The sequence below is a fragment of the Chanodichthys erythropterus genome, chromosome 3 (genome assembly GCF_024489055.1).
Source record: "Chanodichthys erythropterus isolate Z2021 chromosome 3, ASM2448905v1, whole genome shotgun sequence".
Taxonomy (NCBI): domain Eukaryota; kingdom Metazoa; phylum Chordata; class Actinopteri; order Cypriniformes; family Xenocyprididae; genus Chanodichthys; species Chanodichthys erythropterus.
In genome coordinates this window covers 33,444,231-33,470,293 of record NC_090223.1, presented here as the reverse complement: position 1 = coordinate 33,470,293, position 26,063 = coordinate 33,444,231, and the positions used below count along the sequence as shown (strand labels likewise).

At 38.2% G+C, this 26,063-nt stretch overlaps 1 protein-coding gene across 6 annotated transcripts in view; it reads left to right on the top strand.

Moving 5' to 3' along the window:
• The window catches only part of rbfox1 (RNA binding fox-1 homolog 1), a 132,644-nt gene that overhangs the window by 73,077 nt on the left and 33,504 nt on the right, over positions 1 to 26,063 (top strand). For 2 of the 6 annotated variants that reach the window (XM_067374024.1, XM_067374032.1), the window contains 5 exons: positions 8,554 to 8,796; positions 20,742 to 20,885; positions 22,130 to 22,183; positions 23,088 to 23,180; positions 24,887 to 24,947. In XM_067374024.1, the coding sequence (XP_067230125.1) occupies positions 8,554 to 8,796; positions 20,742 to 20,885; positions 22,130 to 22,183; positions 23,088 to 23,180; positions 24,887 to 24,947 (595 nt within the window). Of the gene's footprint in view, positions 1 to 1,191; positions 1,219 to 4,182; positions 4,216 to 8,553; positions 8,803 to 20,741; positions 20,886 to 22,129; positions 22,184 to 23,087; positions 23,181 to 24,886; positions 24,948 to 26,063 lie in introns of those variants that run through there. The other 4 variants (XM_067374050.1, XM_067374041.1, XM_067374068.1 and 1 more) reach the window with 4 other exon arrangements.

The window sequence follows — 26,063 nt, the reverse complement described above, 5'->3', positions numbered from 1 at the left end:
AGTGTGATTGATGAACTGATTCCTCTTTACATCTTCATTTGCATGGTGTGCTAACGCCGGCATAGGGCTGAGCGGTGGCAGACGAGAGCTCCTGTGCTAATGCCGACTAATATGATAATGGGAAACAAGGCAAGGTTAGCCGCCACTCGGCTCATCCGCCGTCTAGCCCATTAACTCTGGGCTTTGGTGTACCTCTTTGCACGCAAAACGAAGCGTCCCGCTGGCAACGTTAATCTGTTAACGAAGGGTTGTTTGATTTCGTCAAGGACGTTTAAGTTGGTTTTTGTGAAAGGCTTGAATAAAAAATTAAAACTTGTGCACTATTCTGTGCCATTTTGTGGTATAAACGGTGAAAGTAGTGTGTTCACGTGGGAAATTTCAAAAAGAAAAAGTGCACTTCAAATGCCCAGTTGCACTTAATTAACCAAAAGAAAGAAGTGTGGAATGTTGGACACTTTATGCACTCAATTGTCACAGTTTTCCTTATGTAACAGAGGGCTGTCAGAATTCGATATTTGATGCCAAAATAATGTTAAATACCTACCAAAGACGGTTGAGTACACATAAGGCATAGTATAAGTGCATGGTGTATAGCATGTCATTTGGGAAAAATGGTTATTTTTGTGGCCACGACAAATGTTTACTAAATTTGAAGGATAGTTTAGTCATAATGTGTACAAATCAACAGTGCCCACAGAGCTACAATGTTATCTCAGCTTCCTTTCACCTTTGAACCTTCAGCGGAAAACTTTTCTCTGGTGGGGGCGGTTATATTTTCACAACGTCTGCCGGGTCCCTTTTTCTTTTGAGTTTGCATGTTTAAAAGGTAGCCTCCTGCTGGGAAATGGGTTACTTTCAAAATAGTTCACACCCATGCGCTACAAAACCTCTTGCATTATTAATTTGTTTACTCTGAGAGAGGGAGTGCGATTTGATGTCTGGCTTTCCGAGTTATCACGCATTCACCAAATGGCGAACTCCCCCAGAAGTGTTGGGTAAAGCGCACTGTGTGCGAACGCTGAATTGTTTGATACGAAAACATAGTGCAATGCTAAATGGGAAGGAAGAGCGGCTGAGATAATGAAAGATTGAGGGGGTCCTGCCCCGCTCTATAGCCGTATGTCACTGCGGGTCTGTTGGGGAATGGTTTGCCCTCTAAGCTGAGAGCGTGTCCAGCTGAAGTGGCACTCCATGGACCTGGACAGAAGCCAGCTGACTGTCTGGAGTAAAGGGGCAGCACGTCGATCCTTAAACACCCTTACTCGCATGCGTACTCACACACAAGGAGCGCCTGTGGCGAGAATCCTGCATTGAGCGAGAGGAGAAAACAAAGGTGAAGGTTGATCGAACGTCCAATCTATAGGAAAGAAAGGGCAGACCCAGCAGGGGCTCAAGAAGGCCTTGCCTCAGCCATTTTCTCTTTTTTCCAAGAGTTGGCCCAGGATTTTGCTGTGCAAGTCAGTGTGTTTGAAAGAGCAAGGACAGTGGATCTTGATCCTGTTTACCTCTCAGTCTGGCCCAACCAAAATCCACAGCATTGATGGATGGCAAGGGGTCAGTACTCACTTTCAGTGAGTTGCAGGTCCTTAAATGAACCAAACCATAAACAGACCTTACCATCCATGCACCAGATACTTGATTAAATAAACATTATGATTCTTGTTTACTGCAAGAAATCAAGCTTACACAGTGGTTCTTTCCCATCAGGAGCGAGGAGCCGAGCTTCTTATACAAGTTCCTGATTATTTTTAAACATGTTGAGAAAATTCGGCTTGAATTTGTAAAGTTTATGCAGTCTTGTTTATACGTTAAACAACCACATATGCTCATTTTTGGTGTGAGGACACTATTGTAGTTGCTCAGTCAATTCTTCTTCTTCTCTGAAATGAATCACATTTTTGAGGGCCTAAACATGCTCGAAAACTCATGAAACTTTGCACACCCCTCAGAAGTGGTGAAAATGTATGTCTGATATGGGTTTCAGAATTGGGTGAGGCAAAATGACTCAATAGCACGACCTACAAAATTTCAATTATGCGCCCTTCGCACTATGTTTCATGTACAGGTATGAAATTTGGTAGACATATGTAGCATAACAGCCCAATAGCTACAAAAAAGTCCCTGGGAGCTAAATCTGAAAACCCAAAAAGAAGTGAGATATTTTAAAGTTTTTGCCATTTGCAGACGTTCTAAAATCTCCTAGAGATTTGATCAGATAAACATCATAATTGGTAAGTCTAATGTAAAGGCCTTTGCAACGTTAAATTGCAAAGATGAAGGGCGTGTCCGTGGCAGCTGACTTTGTTGTAATTCGGGCATACAATGTCAAATCTGCCCCAAACTTGACATGTTTTTTCCTGACCTAAAGACATGCCAATATTCAGTTAGTCACAGCGCCACCTGTTGGCAACAGGAAATGGCATGCTTTACACTGTAATTCACTCCCAGAAACACATTTGTATATGCCATGAAGTACCAAACGTACTATAAACACGTTAAATCATGCAACTCTTGTCTAAGTGCTAATGTATGCGATTAACGACATGAAACTGGAAATTGTTGTAACTCAGGCACACAATGTCCAGTCTGCCCCAAACTTCACATGTTTGAGAATAGTCCTGCCCTGAACACATCTACATGATAATATTCAGCTATAGTAATAGCGCCACCCACTGCCAACAGGAAGTGTTGTTTAACAGTGTGATGCACTACTAGCAGCAACGTACTAAAATATACAATTGAGTGCTAAACATGCTACAAACTTTCTAAAACATGCTAGCAACACTTAGCTGAGTGTTGAAGCATGATATTATCAAAGCCACTAGATGACAAGCCTGCAACCATTAGCCAAAAAAACGTAATGCTAATGCTAACACTGCATCTGCGGTAAAGACTGACAGTACGCAGGAAGGGAGACCAGATGCCATTACACGATAGGCTGAGAGGTGCCGTGCGTGATTAAGTTAGCGCTACGCTTTCTCCAATGGTAAGAGATACAGACCCTCTCATCTCCCTATAATAATATAATCTTGATATTATCATCATGAAACTTGAAGTTGTTGTAACTCAAATATACACGTCCAATGTCCAATCTGCCACAAACTTCACATGTTTGAAAGTTCCCTGGCCTGAAAACATCTACATGCCAAAATTTAGTTATAGTCAAAGCACCACCAGCTGGCACCAGGGAGTGTGGCACATCGAAATGACTTTGATATATATTTCTAATATATTTGTCACCCACTGTTTACTGTTTTCCTAAGGCCACCGAGTGGTGGTGGCCTCAGGTGCGAGGGCCCTTTCAACGCTGCTTGCAGCATTAATTTGACTTGTTTTCAGAGAATAAATGGATTTATTTTTATTTTTTTTAAATTGTGGTTTTTAGAGAATATATTGATTTTTAAATAATTCTGTATTGTCATACTTTAGACTAAAATAGTATCTTCATTATGGAGCCCCTAAAAAAAATAAATGGGAGGAAAAAATTTTTTTCTGCGTTCTCTTGCAAAACTTCATGTTCCCCCTAGAAACTTTGTGTTCGCTGGCAAAACCTTTGCATTCCCTCGCAAAAACGTTTGCGTTCCCTGAGAAACATTGTATTCCCTCACAGAAAAAAACTCAAAAGGTTCGCAAACGAACGCAAAGCATTAATTAGAAGACACAAAAGCTTTGAAATATAATTTTTCTTCCCATTTAATTTTTTTCCCATCACCATATCCCTTTAGGGGCTCCGTACTTCATAGTTTAAAACCGATATTTAAAAAAGAGGGATTCAAAAAGATTAGTGTTTATTTCACCATCAGAGATACAAGCATACAATACAAATCCATCAGCTACACATTCACAGACAGACAACAGCCGCAGCTTTCACATCTTTTCACTATCTATATCACAGCTCTAAATTAAATTTAGTTTACATGCTCGCCAAATGGCCTGAATCACTAACATTTCAGAGGGTCGCACATTAGTTATGAACAGAGAGAGAGAGAGAGAAATTTTGGAGCTTTGCTTTTGCTTGCATTAGTTCCCTCCTCCTTCTCCACCCCTCCTTTCCCTCCCACTCACATACTCACACACTCACTCTCTCGCTACACACAGCGGTGAACACACACCCTCATCTATAATTGATGCTTGCTTTAGGCAGATGCTGCAGGGATTGGGACTAAGGCAGCTGCTTAGTTTATGGAGGAAAAAGGGAGCAAGATGGTGGAACAGGTATTTTTTCCCTGTTATTCTGCTTACCAAGCGCATTACTGCATTTTTTCTCCTCCTGCCCGTCTTCCTTTTGTGCTGTGGCTGCACAGTAGAGCGAGTGGCTTGTGTATGACAGCGTTCGAGCGAGTGTGTGTGTGTGTGCGAGAGAGAGAGTGTGCGCTTTGAAGAAAGAGGGAGCCCCCTTCAGCAACTCTTTTTCAGGCTGCCTTATCAGCAGCTGTTTTGCTTTCCATCTCCCTTTTCACACATTTCACCGTCTCTTTCCTTCTCATTTCTTTCCAGTCCATCTCTAAGCTCTGTTTCGTGTTGGTCTAGGTGGCTAAACTCATTAATTTGGCAGCCACGATCATTTAAATGAGCCGGATTCTGTCATCCAGCCTGAGAGAGTGAGTGAGGCAGGCGAGAGTTAGACTCGCCGCATTTCAAACGGTTTATTTGGCTTCATAATAGTCAAACACTACCGCTCAGAACTTTGACACATACCGCTTTAGTGCTACTATGCTCCACCTGGCTTTCCATCATTTTTAAGGCATTAGCATGCGGTTAAACTCATCGCGATTGTGTCTATTCACGCACATGCGAAATTTAGAGCGACTTCTCGCCTACGAGAGAGCGAGGGAGGAGTAGTCTCGTCGTGTGCGAAATTATATTCGCAAAGTGTCGTAAAAAGCCCTTTACCAAAACAAAGCCACTTTTTATAGCTGCGTATGTTTAAGTGTTTGCCTGGAAGCCGAGCACAGTGAAGTGATGAATCCAGCGCGCTGCCACGTAAAACATATTTCAGTCCTCCAAATGTGGTTCTCATTAGGGTGGAGGCCAAAGCGTTTAGCTAAGCCTGACTGTCTGCCATCGCATTTTTTCTCCCAGTGTTTGCCAACAGCTATTTTATGAGGGCCTCCAAAAAATCTCAGCGACGGCACGACTATAATGACCGCATATGTAGAGCTCCTAGCAGACTTGCGCCGACAGGGGCTTCCCGCTTCGCGGAGACACCTCTGTCTTTTTGCTAACTTTCCTTCCACCCTCCCCTTAACGTCTTTGACACTTGTGCATAAAGAGTTTAGCACTCCTGATCAAATGATAGTCTAATTATGGCGTGGTGTGCCTGCTCTTGAATATCAATGTGCTATGCGAAGTGCTGATGGTGTTAATGGGAAACAGCGTGATGTGTGTAACATCTGCTTAAGGAACAGCAGGGATTTTTTTACAAGGTCCCGTTTACAGAGTAGCAAGTTGCGGCTTCCCTCCTGGCTCTTCTCGGCTCGTTCGACTTGCCAAGAATGAAAATCCTGTCATTATTTACAAGTTGTTCCAAAGCTGTGTGACTGACTCCTGGGGAATCCAAAAGGTGAATTTTTTAAAGAACATCCTGACCGCTCTTTTCAGTATTTACATTTACACATTTGGGAGATGCTTTTATCCAAAGTGACTTACATTGCATTCAAGGTATACATTTTTGTTCAGACATTTCTTGAGAATCGAACCCATGGTGTACTGGAGCTGTCAAGCTTCAAAAAGGATGCAACAATTCTGTAAAAGTTCTTAAATGTCAGTATATGCTATATAAGTCATATTTAACATATCTAGTATTCATTTATTGTCTTCCACCAGATCACTGAGACAGTGAGGTGAACTTGAACAAATTATTTAGTCTAGTTTTTATATTCATTCAACTTATTTATTAAAATATTTGACTTATCAAATATTTGGCATCGCTACTTTACTCATGATAACCCAAGGAGAATTAAAGCAAAACAATTCAGTCCCCAAATTAAATTTCAGCATGTTCCTCATACAGAGCCATCGTATGCTGTTGTATAGGAAAGCCATGTGGTTTTGGAACAACATGAGAGTGAGTAAATGATGACAGATTTTAATTTTAGACTAGAATATTCCTTTAAATCACAGATAGAACTATGTACTTTCTCTGCTTTTATCCTACGCTTTTTACGTAGGGGGTGTTCAGTGTAGTGTGGCATTATGGTCAGAGAAGAGAAAGTGGTGGGAGAATGTATTTCGCTTTGTTTTATCATGTGCAGTTGTCCCGTGTCAGAGTGTGTTCTCGACAGGCCTGTGGGTGCTGGGATCTCTCTGCCTACATAACTCATGGTTTGGCTTGGAGAAGATGTGTGTATGAAGTGTGTCACGAAGTGTTTCCTCTTGTAAAAAGCAAAAATAACAAATTAGATCTCTTTAATATCTCAATAATTTCTGATAGACTGCAGTTAGATTACATGGAGAGCAAACAGAACATTGTCTCCTTGTACTTTCTTAAAGGGATATTTCACCCCAAAATTTAATTTATGTCCTGTTTTGCTTACCCTCTTATCATTCCTCATACCTGTAAGACTGTCTTCTGTAGAGCACAAGATATTTTTGAAAAAAATAAATGTCTGGGTTTTTTACCCATGAAACGGCAGCCAATGTCTTCCAATGGCGTCCATATTGACTTTCATTGTATGGATAAAAAACATTTTTCAAAACATCTTGTTTTGCAGAAAAGCTAAGTCATATAGGTTTAGAATGACATGAGGGTGAGTAAATGATGATAGAATTTTTATTTTTGGGTGAACTATCCTATAAGTCATCTGTTTCTCTGATTTTTCTCCTAAAAGTGTTTCTTTGGTATCTTGGAAAATCTGAGCAAACTGAAGTCTTTCTTCAAGTCAAAGATATGAATGGAAACACTTCTCTTCAAATTCTTCCAAGGTCGAATTATCTGAGCTATACTATCCACACTCATTATAGCTATAAATCTGTAAGTATGTCAGCTATTGACTGTTGTCAAAAACCCCTGACCATGTTGTTATTGTTAACTAAAACTATTAAAAATAGTGTTAATTAATTGAAATTAAAGCTGAAATAAAACAAAACAAAATTCAATGAAAAACTTAAACTTTAAAAACATAAATGAAAATTACTAAAAAAAAAAAATAACTGAAATAAAAGTTTTACTGTACAAAAAAAAAAAAAAAACTGAAATAAAGCTATATATATTATATGTAAAAAACAAAAATAAATAAATAAATTCACATAACATCTGTGCAGCCATGCATCATGTGGCCTGTTGTGTGTTTTCATTCTGCTAATATTCCATTTTCTATTGATAGCGAGCGCTAATTTAGCCAGCTTTTTAGTCTCTCGGGCATGGCATGCAGAGTGACGGTTTAGCGTTGATTTGGTGTGTGGGGTAGAGAGACGTCTCCATACATAAGTGGATAATCTGGGTGCTGGGAGGTGGATGAATTGGTCCTGATCAAATAAGAAAGCTCTTCCTGAGATAAAGGTCTGATGAGCGTTGTGTACAGAACGCATTTGTCTGTGGGTGTGCTTGTTCATTTGTTGTCGGTCCGGTGCATGCTAACACTGTAATTTAATTGGACCAGCTGTATGAGAGAACTAGTGTCTGAAGGCAAGCGTGTGCTTCGCTAATAGTTTAACACACAGAGAGAGAGAGTGTGTGTGTGTGTGTGTGTGTGTGTGTGTGTGTGTGTGTGTGTGTGTGTGTGTGTGGTGCTCATATATGGACCAAAAGTATGTGTACACATAATGAGCATGTTTGATACATAAAACCAAGTATTCAGTCTTGTCTGACCTCTTGTGTCTAAATGAGAACAAGTTCCATGATCCAACATCAGATGGAAAATAGGGATGAAGCTGAATACTAAGAAAGGTGTGAATAATAACTTCAAAACAGATAATGAATTCTACCGAATAGTAGAAACCAAATATCCGTTAGACTGATTATCCGACAAACACAAGGATAAAGCATTTCTATGAATATATTTTAAAATATTTTCATTAATGTATTTAAAACAACGTAGTAGTGAGTCTAAAGCCAATATGACTAAAGTGGAAACTTCATGAATGAATTTGCAGACAATGTGTTTTTTGTGTTCAAACTGGATGCTGTCCTTTTATTAACAAGTATGTCTTTAAACAAAGAAACTATCATGCATGTTTTTGTTATATGTAAATGTCATGAGAGTTATGAGATACTTGTCAATATCACCTGGTGTAACTAACTGCATAAGGGGTCAGTGAACGAATCTGAATGAATCTATTTGGTGGATTAAAAAAAAAAAAGATAAGATGAATTAAAATCCACAACTTACCAAAGCATTTATTTTACATCCATTAGATTTATAAGATAAAAAGTTTGCAATAAATAGCTGTTGTAGCAGCTAAAAGTGCACAGAATCATTATAAAAGTCTATAGTTTTGAAACTAAATGTAGATATGGATGTGATGTTCAGGTGTCCACATACTGTATGTTTGGTCATTTAGTGAACTATACTAAGATATCACTAATATTTTGCTGCTGTTCTGTTTTTTCAGGGTAATCAAGACGCCCCAGCACCCCCAGAAACCATGGCCCAGCCTTACCCATCGGCCCAGTTCGCTCCCCCTCAGAACGGCATTCCTACTGAGTACACGCCGTCCCACCCTCACCCGACTCCAGACTACCCGGGCCAGACCCCCGTGGCAGAGCACACGCTGAACATGTACCCCCCTGCCCAGACGCACAGTGAGCCCAGCGGACCAGACAACAGCGTACAGGCGGTCTCCGGCACAGCCACAGTAAGCGCCTCTCTCTACAGTATATATCTGTGTTTCTCACTTTCTCTATCACGGACTCTTCTTGATGGCATTGCTCGTCACGGTTCAGGTTTTTTTATATTTTCCTGTGGATTGAGGTGCCCTCCGTGATCTGCCCTCCAAGGACATGAGCGCTGTAGCCCGCCTTAATATTTCATATGTTTCAGGGCATTTCCATGAATAATTGACTATCTTTGTGTTATTTCACCAACTCGGAGTACAAAGTGCTCTCGCTGAATTTAGTTTGGGGAGGTTTTCCCTCTAGGTTTTTAAAATAATTTCAAGAACGCTTTCTATTCTAAAATTGTACGATTCAGTGCAATTCTGCACAGTAACAAGAAGTAGCCGGAGACTTTGGTTTATTAAAAGAATAGTTCGCCCAAAAATCAAAGTTATGTCATTATTTTCTCACGCTTGTGAAGTGAGCTGTAAATGATCAGAATAATGACTTTTGGTCTGTTCCTCATTCAAATATTTAATACGTAAATGTATTATATAATACATTTCAGACTTCATTATTCATCACAACCTATAGGTCAGTTGAGTAGAATCATTCAGTGTGAATTGTTAGTTTATTGCAATATAGGCCATATATATGGATAATTCATATCATTATATAGAGAACTTGTAGAGTTCAGATGTATCCCTTTGACTAGGATATTGAAATTTGATGGTATCAAATGTGTATTTTATATTCTTCAACAATCAGATGACACTAGGAAGAGACTAGGGGACATTTTGGCCCAGATAAAGGGGCAATATGGCCCATTTTTATGATTTTCAGTTATATAATAATATAATATATACAATATAAACTAAATTAGCAAATATTTGCACTTATTTCCCCTAATAATATGTAATACATTACAATCCTGAAAATGCTACAGTCATCTCTAAATATGTTACAGTTTAGCATTAAACGTGTTTACTAGGTCATATGGCACAAGATGTGCTACAAAAATGTCTACTTTTGTGTTGCATGGAAAACCATGGTGAACCATTCCTAAGGAAGTGCAAACAATTTGCCATTTTTTAGGAGAAACTCCTGTTGTATCCCATAATTATACTATTTGTTATACAGAGAGAATGTTTAAACCGTTTCACTGATTTGAAGGAAAATGTGAGCTTTCTTGCGAGCAGCGGCCAGATTTTCATTGCCTATCCTACCTTAGTGTTCAAATTTCTTTTTTTTTTGCCAGAGCAGAAGGGAGCAAAACCACATCTGGAAAAGCCATTATTTTCCCCCCTGCCTCTCTCCTTCTCCCTCGCTCTCTCCCTCTCTCTCTCTCGATCTCTTTCCTTCACTTTCTGAGCTTAGGAAAAGCAAAACTTTACAGACATCCAAAGCTATGACCTCATCTTGCTAAAGCTGTTTTTAGATCCAAGTCATTCCTCTCCCAACTGATCCTTCATCTGCAAACAAAAGTGGCCTAGACTGTGATATTTCCCTAGTTCTTTTCTTTGTTTGTTGAAGTAGGTGATAACAATCCAGCCCCCAGAGGCATGTTTTTTATACAGTATTAGATGGTTTTCATTGCTGTTTTGATAGAGTGCAGTGCCATATTGTCAGTGGTCAGTGTGAGAGAGCTTGTGGTGGATTTCATGAATGCATATGGAACAGTATTTACTTTCCACAAGCAACCGATAATATTGTAGTAACACTATGTTATAGTAATACTATGTACAATATGTTTCTATTTGTTAGCATTAGATGGTGCAATAACTAACATGAACTAACAATGAACAATACATATATTAATCTAGGTTAATGTTCATTTCTACATAAACTGCTGTTCAAAAGGTTGGGGTCAGTATTTTTATTTTTTTTTTCCAAAGAAATTAATGCTTTTATTCAGCAAGGATTAATTATACTGACGATGACAGTAAAAAGTGACTTAAAATGGCAGTAAAGACATTTACAATGGTATAAAAGTATTTTTTTTAAGTAAATGCTGTTTTTGGCTTTCACAACAGCACATTTTTTTTCCAACATGTGCAAATCAGGCCCTGTTTACACTAGTGCTTTTCGTTTTAAAACACCTAAGTTTTGCTACAGTTACACTTGTCGTTTACTTGTCAGACCTAGAAAACGGAGACTTTCGAAAACTCTGCAGAACCTGTTTTAGTTTGGAACGGGTTGCGTTTCAGTATACGGAGACTTTTGAAAACGATGGCGTGGCTGCCCACGTTCGCTCTGCGTATCCTTGACAACTGTGTAAACAATTACATGGAGACTGAATTGCAATCTTTGCTGGCTTTGTTGTCATTTTTAGCAGCCATTGTGCAGTTAAACTCTGCATTTTTTTAATACTGACTGCAGCTGCCTTCATGCGCAAGAGGCGACTGTTTACACTTCTAGATGCATGCCCAGTGTGCATGAACGGTCATGTGTCATGTGTTTTTGGATGTGTAGTGTAGACGGAAATTGTTTCTGAAACGCTGTGGAAACGCCAGTGTAGACGAGGGTCATTTTCATTTTAAAACGCCATTTTAAAATGAAAACTGAATAGTGTAAATGGGGCTTCAGTATATTAGAATGGTATTTTTAAATTTTAATGTTAGTAAATTAAAAATTCTGAAGGATCATGTGACACTGAAGACTGGAGGAATGATGCAAATTCAGCTTTGAAATCACAGTAATAAATTACATTTAAAAATAATTAAATAGAAAACTTATGTTAAATTGTATTAATATTTCACAATATTACTGTATATTTGATGCAGCCTTGAGCATAAGAGACTTCTTTCAAAAACAGCCGGCCGCAAACTTTTGAGCACTAGTGCAGGGCTTCAGACTGCGACCTTTTTTTCTGCCAGTGCGACTAAATTGTGTTAGAGGTCACACTGGTGCGACCACGACATTGCACAACTGATAAGAGCTCCCAATCTTGTTTCAGTGCTACTCATTTGAGCTGCGCAGCACAGACTGTTTATCAACACTGAGCAATAATAGACAGCGCAACGCAAGCTCAGATCAGGCGTGCTCACGCACCGATCTCGTTCTCGCGACACTGCTTACTACAGTCCACCAGTGAGAAAGCGTTTGAATTTGCCTTAGAATTAATAACATTGCTGCAAGATCTAGTGGTAAACATTCAAATTCAGCGCAGAATTCTCTGCTTAAGACCACAGATATCAGATCAAATAGCACTGATGTGGAAACCACAGTGCCGTTAATGAACAAGTTAAGGCTCTGCAGTCCACAAATCACCATTGATTTAATGTAGTAACGCTTACTGAAACCATGGTATTGTGGGAGAAATAGTCGAATGCTTTGACATTATTCATTTCTGGGTTCATGCAAATTTTTGAGAGTGAAATTCAAGTATGTTTCAGGGACTTTTTAAAGGGCTTCACATTTTTTCCAGCACTTCAAATCTCTAAATATTATAAATGTTATTTTTTATGTGATGATTTGGAAAACTAAAAGTTTAAAGATTCTAGGCAAAACAAACACTTAAAAACAAACATAAATTACGACTAGATGGTGGCTGAGGAGCATTTATAGACTCCCTAATATATGGAAAAGTAGGAAAAGTCACAGTCTCATGAAAAACAAAAACTTCAAATTGTGACTGAATTACACAGAAAGCAAGTAAAGAGTGCTCCTTTTATAATCACTGAAGCTGTCGGTCAGTTCAGTACGTAGACTGTAAAAAAACGCACCTTCACTCTCTTCCATTGTAGTAAGTGAAGCTGCCAGTGTGCCAATATGGCGCTGACATCTTGAGTCTCGAGTCTGCGCAGTAGTGAACTTGGAACCCAAGTCTGCTCAGTAGTGAGCACGAAATGGAGCCACGATATCAAGGTCCTGCCCACACTCCTACAGATTTGGTTAATACGGTTCACTGCAGAAGAACTTATTTTTGTTGGTGTGACATAAACAGTACTGGAAATGTGGAAATTGAAGCTCCAATCACTGCCCGAAGATCCAGAAAAAAGTCTGTTGGTGATTCGTGACTACTTCGCTCAGAGAAGCTGACAATCTCAGCATGAGTCAAAACTCGCATTTTTAACTTTTAACTAAAATAAACTTATTTAAAGAACGAACACTTGAACTAACATCAGCGTGATAAAAACTGACTAAAATTACAGAAACCATCTTTGGAAAAAAATATTTATTGTGTAATTTGATTGTTTAGTTTGTCTCACGTCCCATTACATTACATGGAGAGGGCGGGGTTTATGACCTATACTGCATCCAGCCAGCTGGGGGCGATTGAGATGCTTTGGCTTTACTTTTCAGGACTCGTGTGGCACGCTTGGTTCAGTATGGGGCCACCTTCTGTAGAACTTAGTGGCACCAGTGCCGCTGCTCTCAAATGTTAGTCTGGAGCCCTGTAGTGTACAGTATACCAATACATTTTTAGCATATGAAGTTGCTTAAATTAACATTTCGTCCCCTTGGAATTAAATGGTTCTGTCTGCATTCTGAGCAGTTTTGAGATATTGAGCTTCAAAGTTTTTGCATTCCATTCGACCTTGTAGATTGAAGCTTTTTGTTTTCCAAGTAAAAAGTCCCAAAATGTACACAACTTTAAAAAAAAAAAAAAAATCACATAATGTAAATAAGTTGTCACAGAATAAATCAAAAATGTCAGATAGAACCTTATAATTTCAAGGGGAAGATTTGTTTAGTATTAACAATGAACAACCAGTTATTAATACATTAACATTATCCTAAATTGATGATTGTATGTTCATTTTTAGCTTATTATACCATATGACATTGCTAATGTTAATTAATTTAAACTTATTGTAAAATGGGTGGCATTAGTTTCATTAGTTAACATTAGTTAACACTGTAACAAATGTATTGCTCACTGATAGTTCATGTTAGTTAATACATTAACTAATGTAAACAAATGAGACCTTAGTGTAAAGTGTTACTATAAAATGTCACCAATGTGTTAATATGTTTATCTTAACATACATTTTTATTAACCATGTCACACCAAAATATAAGTTTGTGATTTAATTATTTTCTGCTGCTAACAGATTTGTTATGGCTGTTATTATTAATTGTCACCTTCTTTTCAGGACATTAGTCATCAGATTCTCAGTAAACACCACGGGTGTAATGATGGTCACAGACGCAGAGGTGGACATTTAATTTAACCGACCTGAGTGGTTGTTAAAATCAGCCCACTCACAGATCATTTCAAGTTCATTTAGTTTCGGACAATACAGAAAGTGGTAATGTCCGAGTGGGTGAGTTGTTTACTCTGTAATTAGCCCGTCCATTGCCGCCAGTTTGACCCATTCATGACGGTTTGCGGGCACTGTGTGTACATGATAGCCTGCCATTATCTCATTGACTGTAATCAGCCAATCACAGTGACATGGAGGTACTGCTTCCACTCAAGTGACCTTTAGCCTGTAGGTGTCACTGTTGGATAGTGTCGCTTCAGAAAGATGAGTGATTTATTTGGTCTTAAAAATATTTGTTTTAAATCTGTTGATTATTTTCTCATCCATCTTTTTTTCTGAAAATGACGTCTCAAACGGCGTGTATGTCAGCTCAGTGTGTCGGTTTGCTTCTCTGACTCCTGTCACGCTTCATTGGCCGTCTTCCCCCATGTGCTCCCGAGAGAGACGGCCCCGGCGTGCCCATCCTTATTCAGGCAGAGTGAGAGCTGCCTTTCCTTTCGGGAGGGCATGTGTGGAAAGGGCTATACCCGCAAGAGGGCAGACATCTTGCAGAACGTCCCCCTCTCAACCCCTCTGGTGCAGCTTTTGGGGGTCGACGGATGGTTGTAGACTCACAGATGATAGTGGAGGTTGACTTAGACAGCTACTGTGCTTCATCCTAGTAATGTTGCTATGCTGAACATAGCTAATCTTAAAATGGCATCATCGCTGATGTACATTATCTGTCTTTTTTTTGCCTCTGTGATTCACTGAGTGCAGGAAACCCTCAGTGTTGTAGCTCTGAGCTATTATGCAGTTTGTGCGTGAGAACGTCTTCGCAAATGAGCACGCAGCACTCTAGCGCACTGAGCGCTGTGGCTTTGGCTGGTTTATCTTTCCCAAATGCTTGTCTTTTATTTTTCTGCTCATGTAAAACCAACAATGCAGCAAAAAATGCATATGACTATTAAAGACTATTAATGAATCTTTTGATACCAAAAAAGATTAACTGGAGGCCTTTTTTTTACTGTTTGTTATTGTTTTCCCCTCTATGTTGGAGTCCTCTGCCAGTGAGAAGAATGCAGCACAGATGGCACGCTATGTAAACTGTCAGCCGTATGCATGCTATATACACACACACACACACACACACACACACACAGGCTGTATTTTTACCTGGCACACATCCCAGAATTGTTCCGAGAAAGGAATGAAAAACAATCCTATCCTTTTAGGTTAAGTAGGTAACTGGCCATATATATTTATATTTAGGTATACATATATATATTCTACTAAATATACATTTCATTAAGTAATGTATAGGGGAAAAAATCACCCCCGCCTGCCCACACACGCACGCAAACACACACACACATATATGTGTGTGTGTATGTACGTAAATATATATATATATATATATATATATATATATATATATATTTTTTTTTTTTTTTTTTTTTTCGTGCGTGCTGGTTAAAAAAAAAAAAAAAAAAAAAAAGACTGAGCTACACCTGTTTGAAGTCGATAGAGTCAGCAAAGTCAATTTTGAGAAAAATGGAGTTAAAGTTTTCTGAAGATTCCAAACCAAAATCACCTAGCAACCATCCCTTAACATCCCTGGTAATAAAACCAAATTTGGCACAAACCAAGTCAAAACCCATATCTATAGGAAAAAATATATATATTCAACTTTTTTCTATGATTCCACAATTGTTTGATTAACGTTAATGAAACAGACAGCCTATACATTAAGACCTACTGTATCACACGGATCTAATATAATGTTATACATCAGATGTTTTTCCAGAACAGTTCACCAAACGTTCACTTCAGACATAACAGATCATGTTTGCGTGAATACTCACCAAGATTTTTGAAATACTGTAATTCTGTGTATAGCCTATGTGTATATCAGATCTGTCAGTCAGCATGGTTAAGATCATTTTGTTTAAATCAGCATAAGTTTGATAATCACATCTCACTGGTTCAGACTCAGGCCATCGCTATGAACATTCACAAAGTTGGAATGCTGCGCTTTAAAACAATACCAAACTTGTGCTGAGAGGAAGCGCTAGTTGTCCAGAAGTGAGCGGAGAAAAACTGCCTCCACTCACTCGCACGAGCTCAGAGATCCACTCGGTCAGCTTACTGAGGTAAACGCTGCACAGTGGTATCGGTTTTTACAACATCAGACACATAACTGAAATTAATATAATAAGCCTTTTTCTTGACTACGTTATCAAACAGCTAATAATGTGTTACTAATGTTACACAAATCCCAATGTTCCCATTTGCCATGTCAGAGTCAGACAGCTGCCTTCTAAAAATCAGTAGGCCCTATCCTTACAAATGCTTAACAACTTAGAATCTTAAATCTACCCAATTTTTCATATCAACAGAAAAATATACCGGGATAACCTGGCTTCTTTTGAGACTGCTTCAGAATGGTAATATAGTTAATGATACGTGATTGGTTACAAGGCAGTTTGTGACGTAAGAAACACGTATTTCAGACCACGCTTCGGAAACTGTCTTTATATCACTGCAGTTTTAAAGAGAAAATTCTCCGCAATGGTGTTGACTTATGAATTTGCACATGGTTTGTCTTAAAGCATATTAAAAACACCACACAGACAAATAAACATTAAAAACTGGATTTTCGCCACAGGGGGACTTTAATACATACTTAAATTCCCCTATACATTTTTACGAAATGTATATTTAGTAGGCTAATGCAACTTTCTCCATGCTCTTTTCAAACACATTATTAAAAAAAAAAAAAAAATCCCTCATGGATCAATGATGGCTGATGCAATTATTCCACATTCCCCCACACTGAAAAATTCCTTGGAAAAGAAATTATTTTACTGGCACTTTACGCTCCAAGTCCTCACTGTGAGGTTATCTTTTTTCTGTCCAGCGCTGCCATATGTGTGTCCGTGTGGGCTCTTACACTCCAGCGGCTGTGTGTTTTTGTGTGTGTGTGTGTGCTCAGAGCACACACCGGCAGCCCTGTCACTGTTTGCCGTTTAACACTCAGTGTGAGATCAATGAATGGTAAACACTCACAACTCTGTGAGTCCCCAATCAGTAATTGAGTAGGTCTCCCAGGCTGAACCGCTGTCCTCCCTCACATCCCTGTCCTTATCGCTCCATCTTTCCCTCACCTTTCCTCCCTACAGGGAGCAGCACAATCTCTGGCTCCCTAGAAATGGCCACAGTGGACTTCTTTTTCCTTCTTTTTGATGCCCCTTTGGAATTGATCGTGATATGTTACGATTGGAAGTATCGTACTGTGCTTCCCATGTTTGAATTATGAAAGCAGGATTTCAAGGCAAGTTTGATGCCCGAATATTTCAACACGGACTGTGAATATGATTCAAAATGCGTTTTGCTTCTGCCGCTGGCCCCTATTTTATTCCTATAGATTTATTCCTTTTTCCCCGTCTCATCCCATCACCCTGAGATCAGTCACCGTGGCCTCCGGCTCCCCAAGGCAACTAGACAGGGGCGAATCGATTAATTGATTTCGGAATCAATTAATTGAGCCATTAAGGCAGCCATATGCACGGACCATGAAATGAGATCTCTAAAACTGCACATATGGCTGCCAACCATGCCGTGCCTCAACCTAAAGACCTGCTGCATTCCTTCCCATACTTTTATTGAAAGAGCAGTAAATGGAAAAGCATATTTCCAATTATAACACCCCGGTTGTTTCTTCTGCAGAGGGCCGCTTGCCTCACGACGCCATTAAATCGAGCCTCCTGCTATAGGAAAAGTGCAATTTTGTTAAAGCAATAAAGACAGCGCACATCTTGTCAGTTTTACATTGGATGGTTTACTACACTGCTTTAGCGTTTTATCTTCCGTTTTTCTTTGTTCTCTGCCTTGAGGAGTGGGTGTTCTTTTGTTTATGACTTGTAATAACACAAGACAGATTTTTTTCCCCTTGCACTTCTGCAGCCTTTCATGTATTGAAAGACTAGTATTTTTCAAGTGCTCTCTCATGCCCCCCCCCCACCACCTTTGCATTTCAGTCGGGTGGGTATATCGTACCCTGTACAAACATTATGATGACACGATATTCATATTTACAGTCCCAGCAAGCTGTTCTTTATTCTTCATTTGAGCTTTGCCTTTTTAATCTTTCTGTTGCCGCTTTTGTCAGAGTCGCCCTGAGCACCGCCTGATTTAAATAACAATGCTGCATGCACACAGACACACGGTCCGTTCCATTGCCAGTATTTCCAGTGAAGCTTGCTTTAACAGTTCTGAGCATCTGTAATGTCAGAGAGGCAGTTGTTACACTGGGACTCAGTCATTCTTTTGTTCCAGACAATATGATTTCCAGAGGGCTTGAAGCATGACAGGACAGCTGCAGCAAGCAGAAAGTTTAAAAAATATCCCTGGGCATAACTGCAGGCTCGAGGCAGAACCTCCGCTTCACTTTCTCAAGCGCTACAAAGGAAAATAAATGGACATAAATTCACATATATGTGAACATGCTCATGCTAATACATATAATGGGTGAATTGCATTCAAGTGAGCACCGCTATGGCCTCACTCCAGAGGGTAAAGCAATTGATGTCACATTTGGTGAGGTGAAAATGAAAATGCACATTTTTGAGAGCAGAATCATTTGTTGTGAATGAATTATTGTTTTTAACTGGATCTTTTAAATTAATCAGTTGATTCAGTTCACAAAATTGGTCTGAATGATTCAATCATAATTTGGAATGATTCACTTCTGGAGTTCGACTGATTCAATGATCAGTGGTTAACATATTACTGAAGCAGAATAATATAAGTAAGTAAATAACGTAAATATAATAATATTATAAGTGAATAAAGGCTTACATTTTGACCTTTTCATCACAGAAAGATAATTCAAAACTGTATACACTGTATTTTTTTTTAAAGAAATTAACATTTTCAGCAAGGGTGCATTAGATTGATCAAAAGTAAAGACTTTGTTACAAAATATATAAATAAATATATATATATATATATATATATATATATATATATATATATATATATATATATAAATAAATATATATATATATATATAATATTTCAAATAAATGCTGTTTCTATTCATCATAGAATCCTGAAAAAATATTAAGCTGCACAATAGTTTTCAAAATTGATAATAAGGAATGTTTCTTGAGCATCAAATCATCATATTAGAATGGTTATTAGAAAGGGTCATGAGACACTGAAGTCTGGAGTAATGATGCTGAAAATACAGCTTTGACACTGGAATAAATTACATTTTAAAATATATTCAAATAGAAAACAGTTTATAATGATCAATTTATAATGAAATAACATTTCACAATATTACTGTTTTTAATGTTTATCAGGGGTGTAATGAACCCTCATGCAGGGGCGCCTGCAGGATTTTATCTCAGGGTACGCACAGAACTGCGCACTCAAGTTTATGGGTGCCGTACTTTTTACCTGCCACAAGATGGCGCTGTTTTCGACACTCTTGATGCTAACCTTTCCCGAAACATTTAGAGAAAAGCTTCAAAGATTTAATAGGCTTCATTTCTCCATCCCTACTCAATAGTTTTAGGCCTTTTTGCTAATGTTTCAGTCGAATTTAGCTGTTTTAGAGAGCGTTTACTCGTTTTGAGCCTGTTTTTAAACATTAACTATCTGTAACATTTGGCATTATCAGGACCCACAAATATTCCCTCATTGCATTATTATACATTATATTCAAAATTATATATAGTAGTTTAGTGTAGTAGTAGTAATGATACTAACACTCTGTTAACTTGGATTTTTTCTCGCACAGTAATTTTCATTTTGGGGGAACTATACAATACACATATTGTCACTATTCACGATACAAATTGTTGCATTTTTGTATCACGTTATATTGTGACATGATACAATGTTACACCCCTACTGTTTATACTCTTTTTTTAAAAAAAATTGGGAGTGTTCATTATAATACTTTTGGTTTAATGCCGCTTTTGCATCCTTTTTAAGGATTTCTTTTAAAGTCTTCAATATTTAAAAATGATCTCTTTGAAAAAAGTATGGTTTGCAATGATTGCAGATTTTTATTTTTTGGTTAAACTGTCCCTTTAAGGGCACAAAAATGCCATTTGGAAGTCGCCCACTGACACAGAAATGTACACATGGGAGAAAAATAGAAAGCAAAGTCTCCCAATGCAATACTCTCACTAGCTAAGTCATACAAATACAGTCAGACAGAAAAACACACAGACGCACACACACACTCCCAGGGCTAGGCCACTTTCTCTCCCAGGCAGCAGTCCAGACTGCGAGGCACATAGTTGCAGGGAGCAGCCAGCAGTCATGCGTGGCCAGAGAAAGCGAGAGAAAGCAAGATATAGTGAAGCAGCCATGTCATATATCACCCACAGTTGCCACCCATGCACTGCCCCAACCCCTGCAAACACCGCATTACACACTACGCCTCAAACGTTCATTTTTGTGTGTGCTTGCTCTACATATGTTTTTCATATCTGCCTGAGAAGGGAAGACAGGAACAGGTAGTAAAAGTTTTCACCAGCTATATTGTTAAAACAAGGCTTTGGGTCTGGCTCCGTGGGAGCGCCTGGAGGTACAGGCACGATAGACTGTACATCCTGACTGCAGCACATCAGTGACACGGCCAACACCTGTGTGCAAAGACAGCTGGTTTTCTGAAAAGCGCATCTTCGCTTTTTGAGTTTGTTTACAGTTGGCGCATCAAAATTTGCCTGTCTTACTAACTGATATTCCCTGATTTCTTTCCCTTTTTTCCTCCACAGCAGACAGACGATTCAGCACAGACAGACAGCCAACAGCAAACACAGTCATCTGAAAACACAGAAAACAAAACGCAGCCCAAGAGGCTCCACGTCTCTAACATCCCCTTCAGGTTCAGAGATCCAGACCTCAGGCAAATGTTTGGTGTAAGTACCTGTTCTCTCTCTCTCTCTCTTACTTTCCCAGCACAGAGCAGACCGTGGCTACGCCAGCACAGGTGTCTGAGGCATGTGCTAACGTGCTGTCCTTCTGCTTGTCCTGTGATATTTGAAGTTTGAGTACTGTCTAATTTGTGATCTGGGTCTAGTCTTGTTTTGGTAGCTCCATAGGGGATAACTGAATAATTTATTTGAATATTGAATGGAACAAAATATGCATAGTTTCGCAGGTGACAACGTGACAGTAAAAACATATCACTACATTCACATTATTACAATACGTTTCAAATAAACACTGTTCTTTTGAGCTTTCTATTCATCAAAGAGTCCTAAAAAATTTGTTTCCACAAAAATATTAAGCAGCATTTTCAGCATTGATGATAATAATAATACATGTTTTTTGAGCAGCAAATCATCATATCAGAATGATTTCTGAAGGATCATGTGACACTGAAGACTGGAGTAATGATGCTGAAAATACAGCTTTGCCATCACAGGAATGAATTACATTTTAAAATATATTCAAGTACAAAACAGTTATTTTAAATTTTAATAATATTTCACAATATCTCTGTATTTTCAACCCGATCTCACTGCAATTCATACATATTTTACGATTTGGCTAATTTATACGAATTCGTATGACCTCACTCGTATGAATTAGTGTGTTTTTTGCTAAATCGTATGCATTTTACGAGTTGCCAAATTCGTATGAATTCGTACGAATGACCTAACCCCGCCCCTAAACCTACCCCCCATTGGGGTTTAGACAAATCGTATAAATTCGTACGAGTGAGGTCGTAAAATACATACGAATTGGTCATGAGATAGCGTTGGTATTTTTGATTAAATAAATGAAACCTTTGTGAGCATAAGAAAAAAAAAGAAAAATCTTACCTAGCCCAAACTTTTGGATTGTGTATAATTATTTATTTTAAGTCAAAATCAAAAAGAGCTTTTGAGAATTCATTTTAAATGAATATTAGTTCAACTTTTCATATCAGTTTTTTTTCTTGAGGCTCTATTTTGACCGAAAGATTTGTTTTTCGCATGACAAAAAAGAATTGGATAATAAGTGACCCATTAAAAGGATAAATAATTGGTGATTTTTAGATGAACTAAAACATTTCAAACGTGTTGGTTAATGCAACTTAAGTAAAATGATTAAGTGAGTTTACATGTCAAATTAAATGTTGACAGTATATCTGATCTGTGTTCTGTTTTCTTTCCAGCAATTTGGTAAAATCTTAGATGTTGAAATCATATTTAATGAACGAGGATCAAAGGTACGTGTGTGACTTACTTCCCTTGCATGCTCTTATTCTTGACCAATCAGAACAGTCCAGTGAGTTTAGAGGCTTAAATGAACATCATGTTTATTTAAAAAGGGAAAGAATCCAGTGATGAATTAGTACCTGTATTGTACAAAACAAATGCTTGTTGTAGTCATGTTAACGTATGTAATGCAATCTCATATCAGCTGCTGTGCTAGAGTTATTAGTGCCCTGTTCAATGGAGTGTGTGGAAATGTGTTTGGCACTTGTCTTTGTTCTGTTATGGTGTCAAATGAAGAACATTCTCCGCTGAGCTCCGTAATTGACAGCGTTATTCAGTGTTATGACACTTAGCATCATTCCTGTGCACAAACAATTTTCTTTATTGAAATATGAATTATGTTCTTCTGTTCCAGCTGGAGGAGATAATGATGCATGTTAACAAGTTCTGTAGTTCACAATCCTTTATCATTTATCTTTTGAGTTGTTTTTTTCCTTTTGTAATGACTTTTCTTTATGTTGCATTATAGAGTGTTAAATGACAGCGTTTATTTTATTCCAATAGATTTTGTTTACTCTAAGACTTGTTATTAAAGGTATAGTCTTTTTTTTGTTTGCTTTTTTTTTTTTTTTTTACATTTCATTTAAGTGACTTTACGTTCTTAGACGTGCTATTTTATTTCATTTCTCCTTAGAGGTTCTAACAGAACCCGTAAATTATCGTTAATCTCGATGCTTTGCATGGTGCAGGAGAAAAGAGGAGGAGAAAGAGAAAGGGGGTAAATGCAGCAGCAGCAGCAGCTGTTTTTGTGTGTGAGAATGGCAGAGGTAGAGCCACAGTGGATTTCTTGGGTGTATGACTGAATTAATAATGTGCATGTTGTTCTCCCCCCTCCCCTCTCCCACCTGCATGCAGGGTTTTGGTTTCGTAACTTTCGAAAATAGTGCCGATGCGGACAGGGCCAGAGAGAAATTACACGGCACGGTGGTAGAAGGTCGTAAAATAGAGGTGCATGTAACAAATATTTCCCTTCTCAATTGTTCTTTTGTTTGTTTTATTCATTTTTTTGTTTGTTTGTTTGTTTGTTTGTTGTTGTCGTTCTTCTTGTTATCCTTAATTCTCTTTTGTGTGTCAGTATGTGCCTCACTCTCATCTCACTATTTTAGACGCATCACTCGTCTTTTCCTGCGTGTGCTCCTCTCTCTGTCCCTCTTTTCCTCCTCCCCTCCCTCCCTCCCTCCCTCCCCCCATTGTATCCCTAATACGTTTCAGTTATTCTAAGATCTCAAGTCAGATTTAACACGGTGCTCGCCGTTATCTAATTGGTTTGCTTTAGTTGGCATTCACTTGTGTTTATTTGATTCTTTTCTGTTCTTTTTAGTTCTTTTTTTGTAGCATATTTTGGCTTAATAAGCAAACGGGTGCAGTAAGTCATCAGGCAGAGTGCAAACAGCATTTGTGTGATGATAGCCAGAGGCCTTATTGCAAAGTTGACGAGGGATCTGCACTAAAAGTGGCCTGAAGCCGGCAGCGCTTGTTAATTGGCCTGAAGACGCTGCTATTAGACAGAGCTGCTCTCAAACTCAAGCCTTTAAATCTACAGCTCAAATGACACTTACTTTACAGTCTAGAAGAGTCACTGAAGGTGGCTGATCTGCAACGACAGTGACCATCCTTATAGCCAATTCCCATTTAACAGCTGTGCTTTTTTTTTTATTATTATTTTGTTTTGTTTGTTTGTTTGTTTGTTTGCAGCTTTTTTTTTTTTTCAATTTTTAAGAGTTATTCGGATGTGACGTGGTGCCGTCTTTCAGTAAGATGTTGCCTATTTTGCCTTCTCATTTTCCCCCCTTTTCCAACGGTAGCTGGTAGGCCCCTCACCAAACTCAGTAACCGTGGTAACAATACATACACATGCGGGCGATGGCGGCGAATGGTAAGTGGAGAGAGCCATCTGCCATTTCACGAACTCCGCGCTGATACCTCGTGACTGTTTTTTTGACTTGATGTTGAGTTTCTTGATGCTGTTTTCTCTTGTTACGCGTGTTACTTGAGTGAACATTTAGCTTCCTGAGAGGCTCTGATTGGATTGAACTGAATCGTGCGCATCCTACTCAGATTCTGAACTCCATGATTATGTTAAATAATGCACCCTCTTTTTTATATCCTTTGTTAGCTGTTCTTTCGGCTTGAATGATTTTCTTTCGTTATTACTTCTTTTGTTTTCCTTTCTGATTATTATTCTTGTGATGAAGCACAAGGCTCTTGGAGTGTTGAATGCTAAATGTTGCTTTGTTTTCCGACTGTACCTCAACTCTGAAGGTTTAGTGTATGTTGCGCAATGCCAAACGTTTTTTTTTTTCCTTCCATTCCTACGCTCTCTTGTTTTTCTTTTAACCTAGTCGTTCCCTCTCCACTGCATGCTGTCTCATACTCGATGCCTTTCATTTGTTGAGTGCATTTTGTGTTTCTGTTTTTTTCCCCATGTACTCCTTCAACTTGATCATCATTTGATGACGCATGCTGACGAGTCTTTTTATGATGAGACTTTTGCATATATTTTCTTTGCTTTATATGTCTTACCACTTTTCTTTAACTGTTTGTTATGATATATAATCATTTAGAAAATCTTCACTGTACTGCATGCAATATTTCAATATTTACAGCTTTAGCCTCAGTACGATTGTTGCTCACACGCTCCTGTTTGTACTCAGGTTAACAATGCAACAGCACGGGTAATGACGAATAAAAAGACCGTCAACCCATATGCAAACGGTAAGAAAAAGCCCTCTTGATATTTTTGTGATTATTAAAAATGTATTTACAAAAGTTAGTTACCAACAAAATATTTATATTATTTCAGTAAATATTTTGTATTTTATTTTATATACAATATTTTGAGTGTAAAATTTAATAATAATAAAATAAAATCATATTTTATTTCATGTATCATTTCATGTACATTTGGGGTTGAAAAGTTTGAGACCACAAGTAAAAATGCTTCTATTTTGTATTTTTGTATTTTTTTTTTTTTTCCTTTACATCAGTATATAACAATTTAAGCAAAATTATGACTTGATATTTCTTTAACCCTTTCCACACCAAATAATTTTTTATCCTTTTTACAAAACGTTCTTGCCCTCCAGAATATTTTGTCATATGAATATCTGAACATGCAATATATCAAAATAATGAACAGAGCCTTTGGTTTAAAAAAATTCTTATGTGAAAATCACGTTATGAGAAAATCGTGCAAAAGCAATGTTTTTATCCCTTGTTTCTGCTCCTTTTTTGCTTGTATTTTGATCTGGATATTCTGTACTCTATCAGAAGATGCGTAATAGCGCCCCCTACCATATTACAGTGAAAACATGAATTGTCAATGGCAGGAAAGCACTCTGTCATAGATGACAGAAAATTCCGTCAGTAGTGGGGAAGGAGTTAATGACAGCAGCACTTCAGCATGATTTGAAAATAATCCAAAGAGCATCTTGTGCAGATGACAAGGATTTACTCAATTAATTAGCAACCTAGAAATAGTGCAGAACCTTAAATATGTCATATTCATTTAATGGGTCTTTATAATAATAATACTAATAATAATAATATTATTTCCAGGTTTAAATTACATTTTGAATACCACTTTCCCTTCAAGTGGTCTCATACTTTTGGACCCCACTGTATATATTGAAATTATACAGTATACAGGATAAAGTTTAGACCTCATACCAAGTATGCAACTTCACAGGCAGGAAATTTTAGTTTTTTTTTTTTTTTTTTTTTTTGAACAAACTAAATCACTTCCTGTAGCCACGGACCTACAGATTAAAATCAGAGAAGAAGAGTGCTTGTAACTGTCGATTTTCTGAGTACCCTCTGAAATGTTTTTCC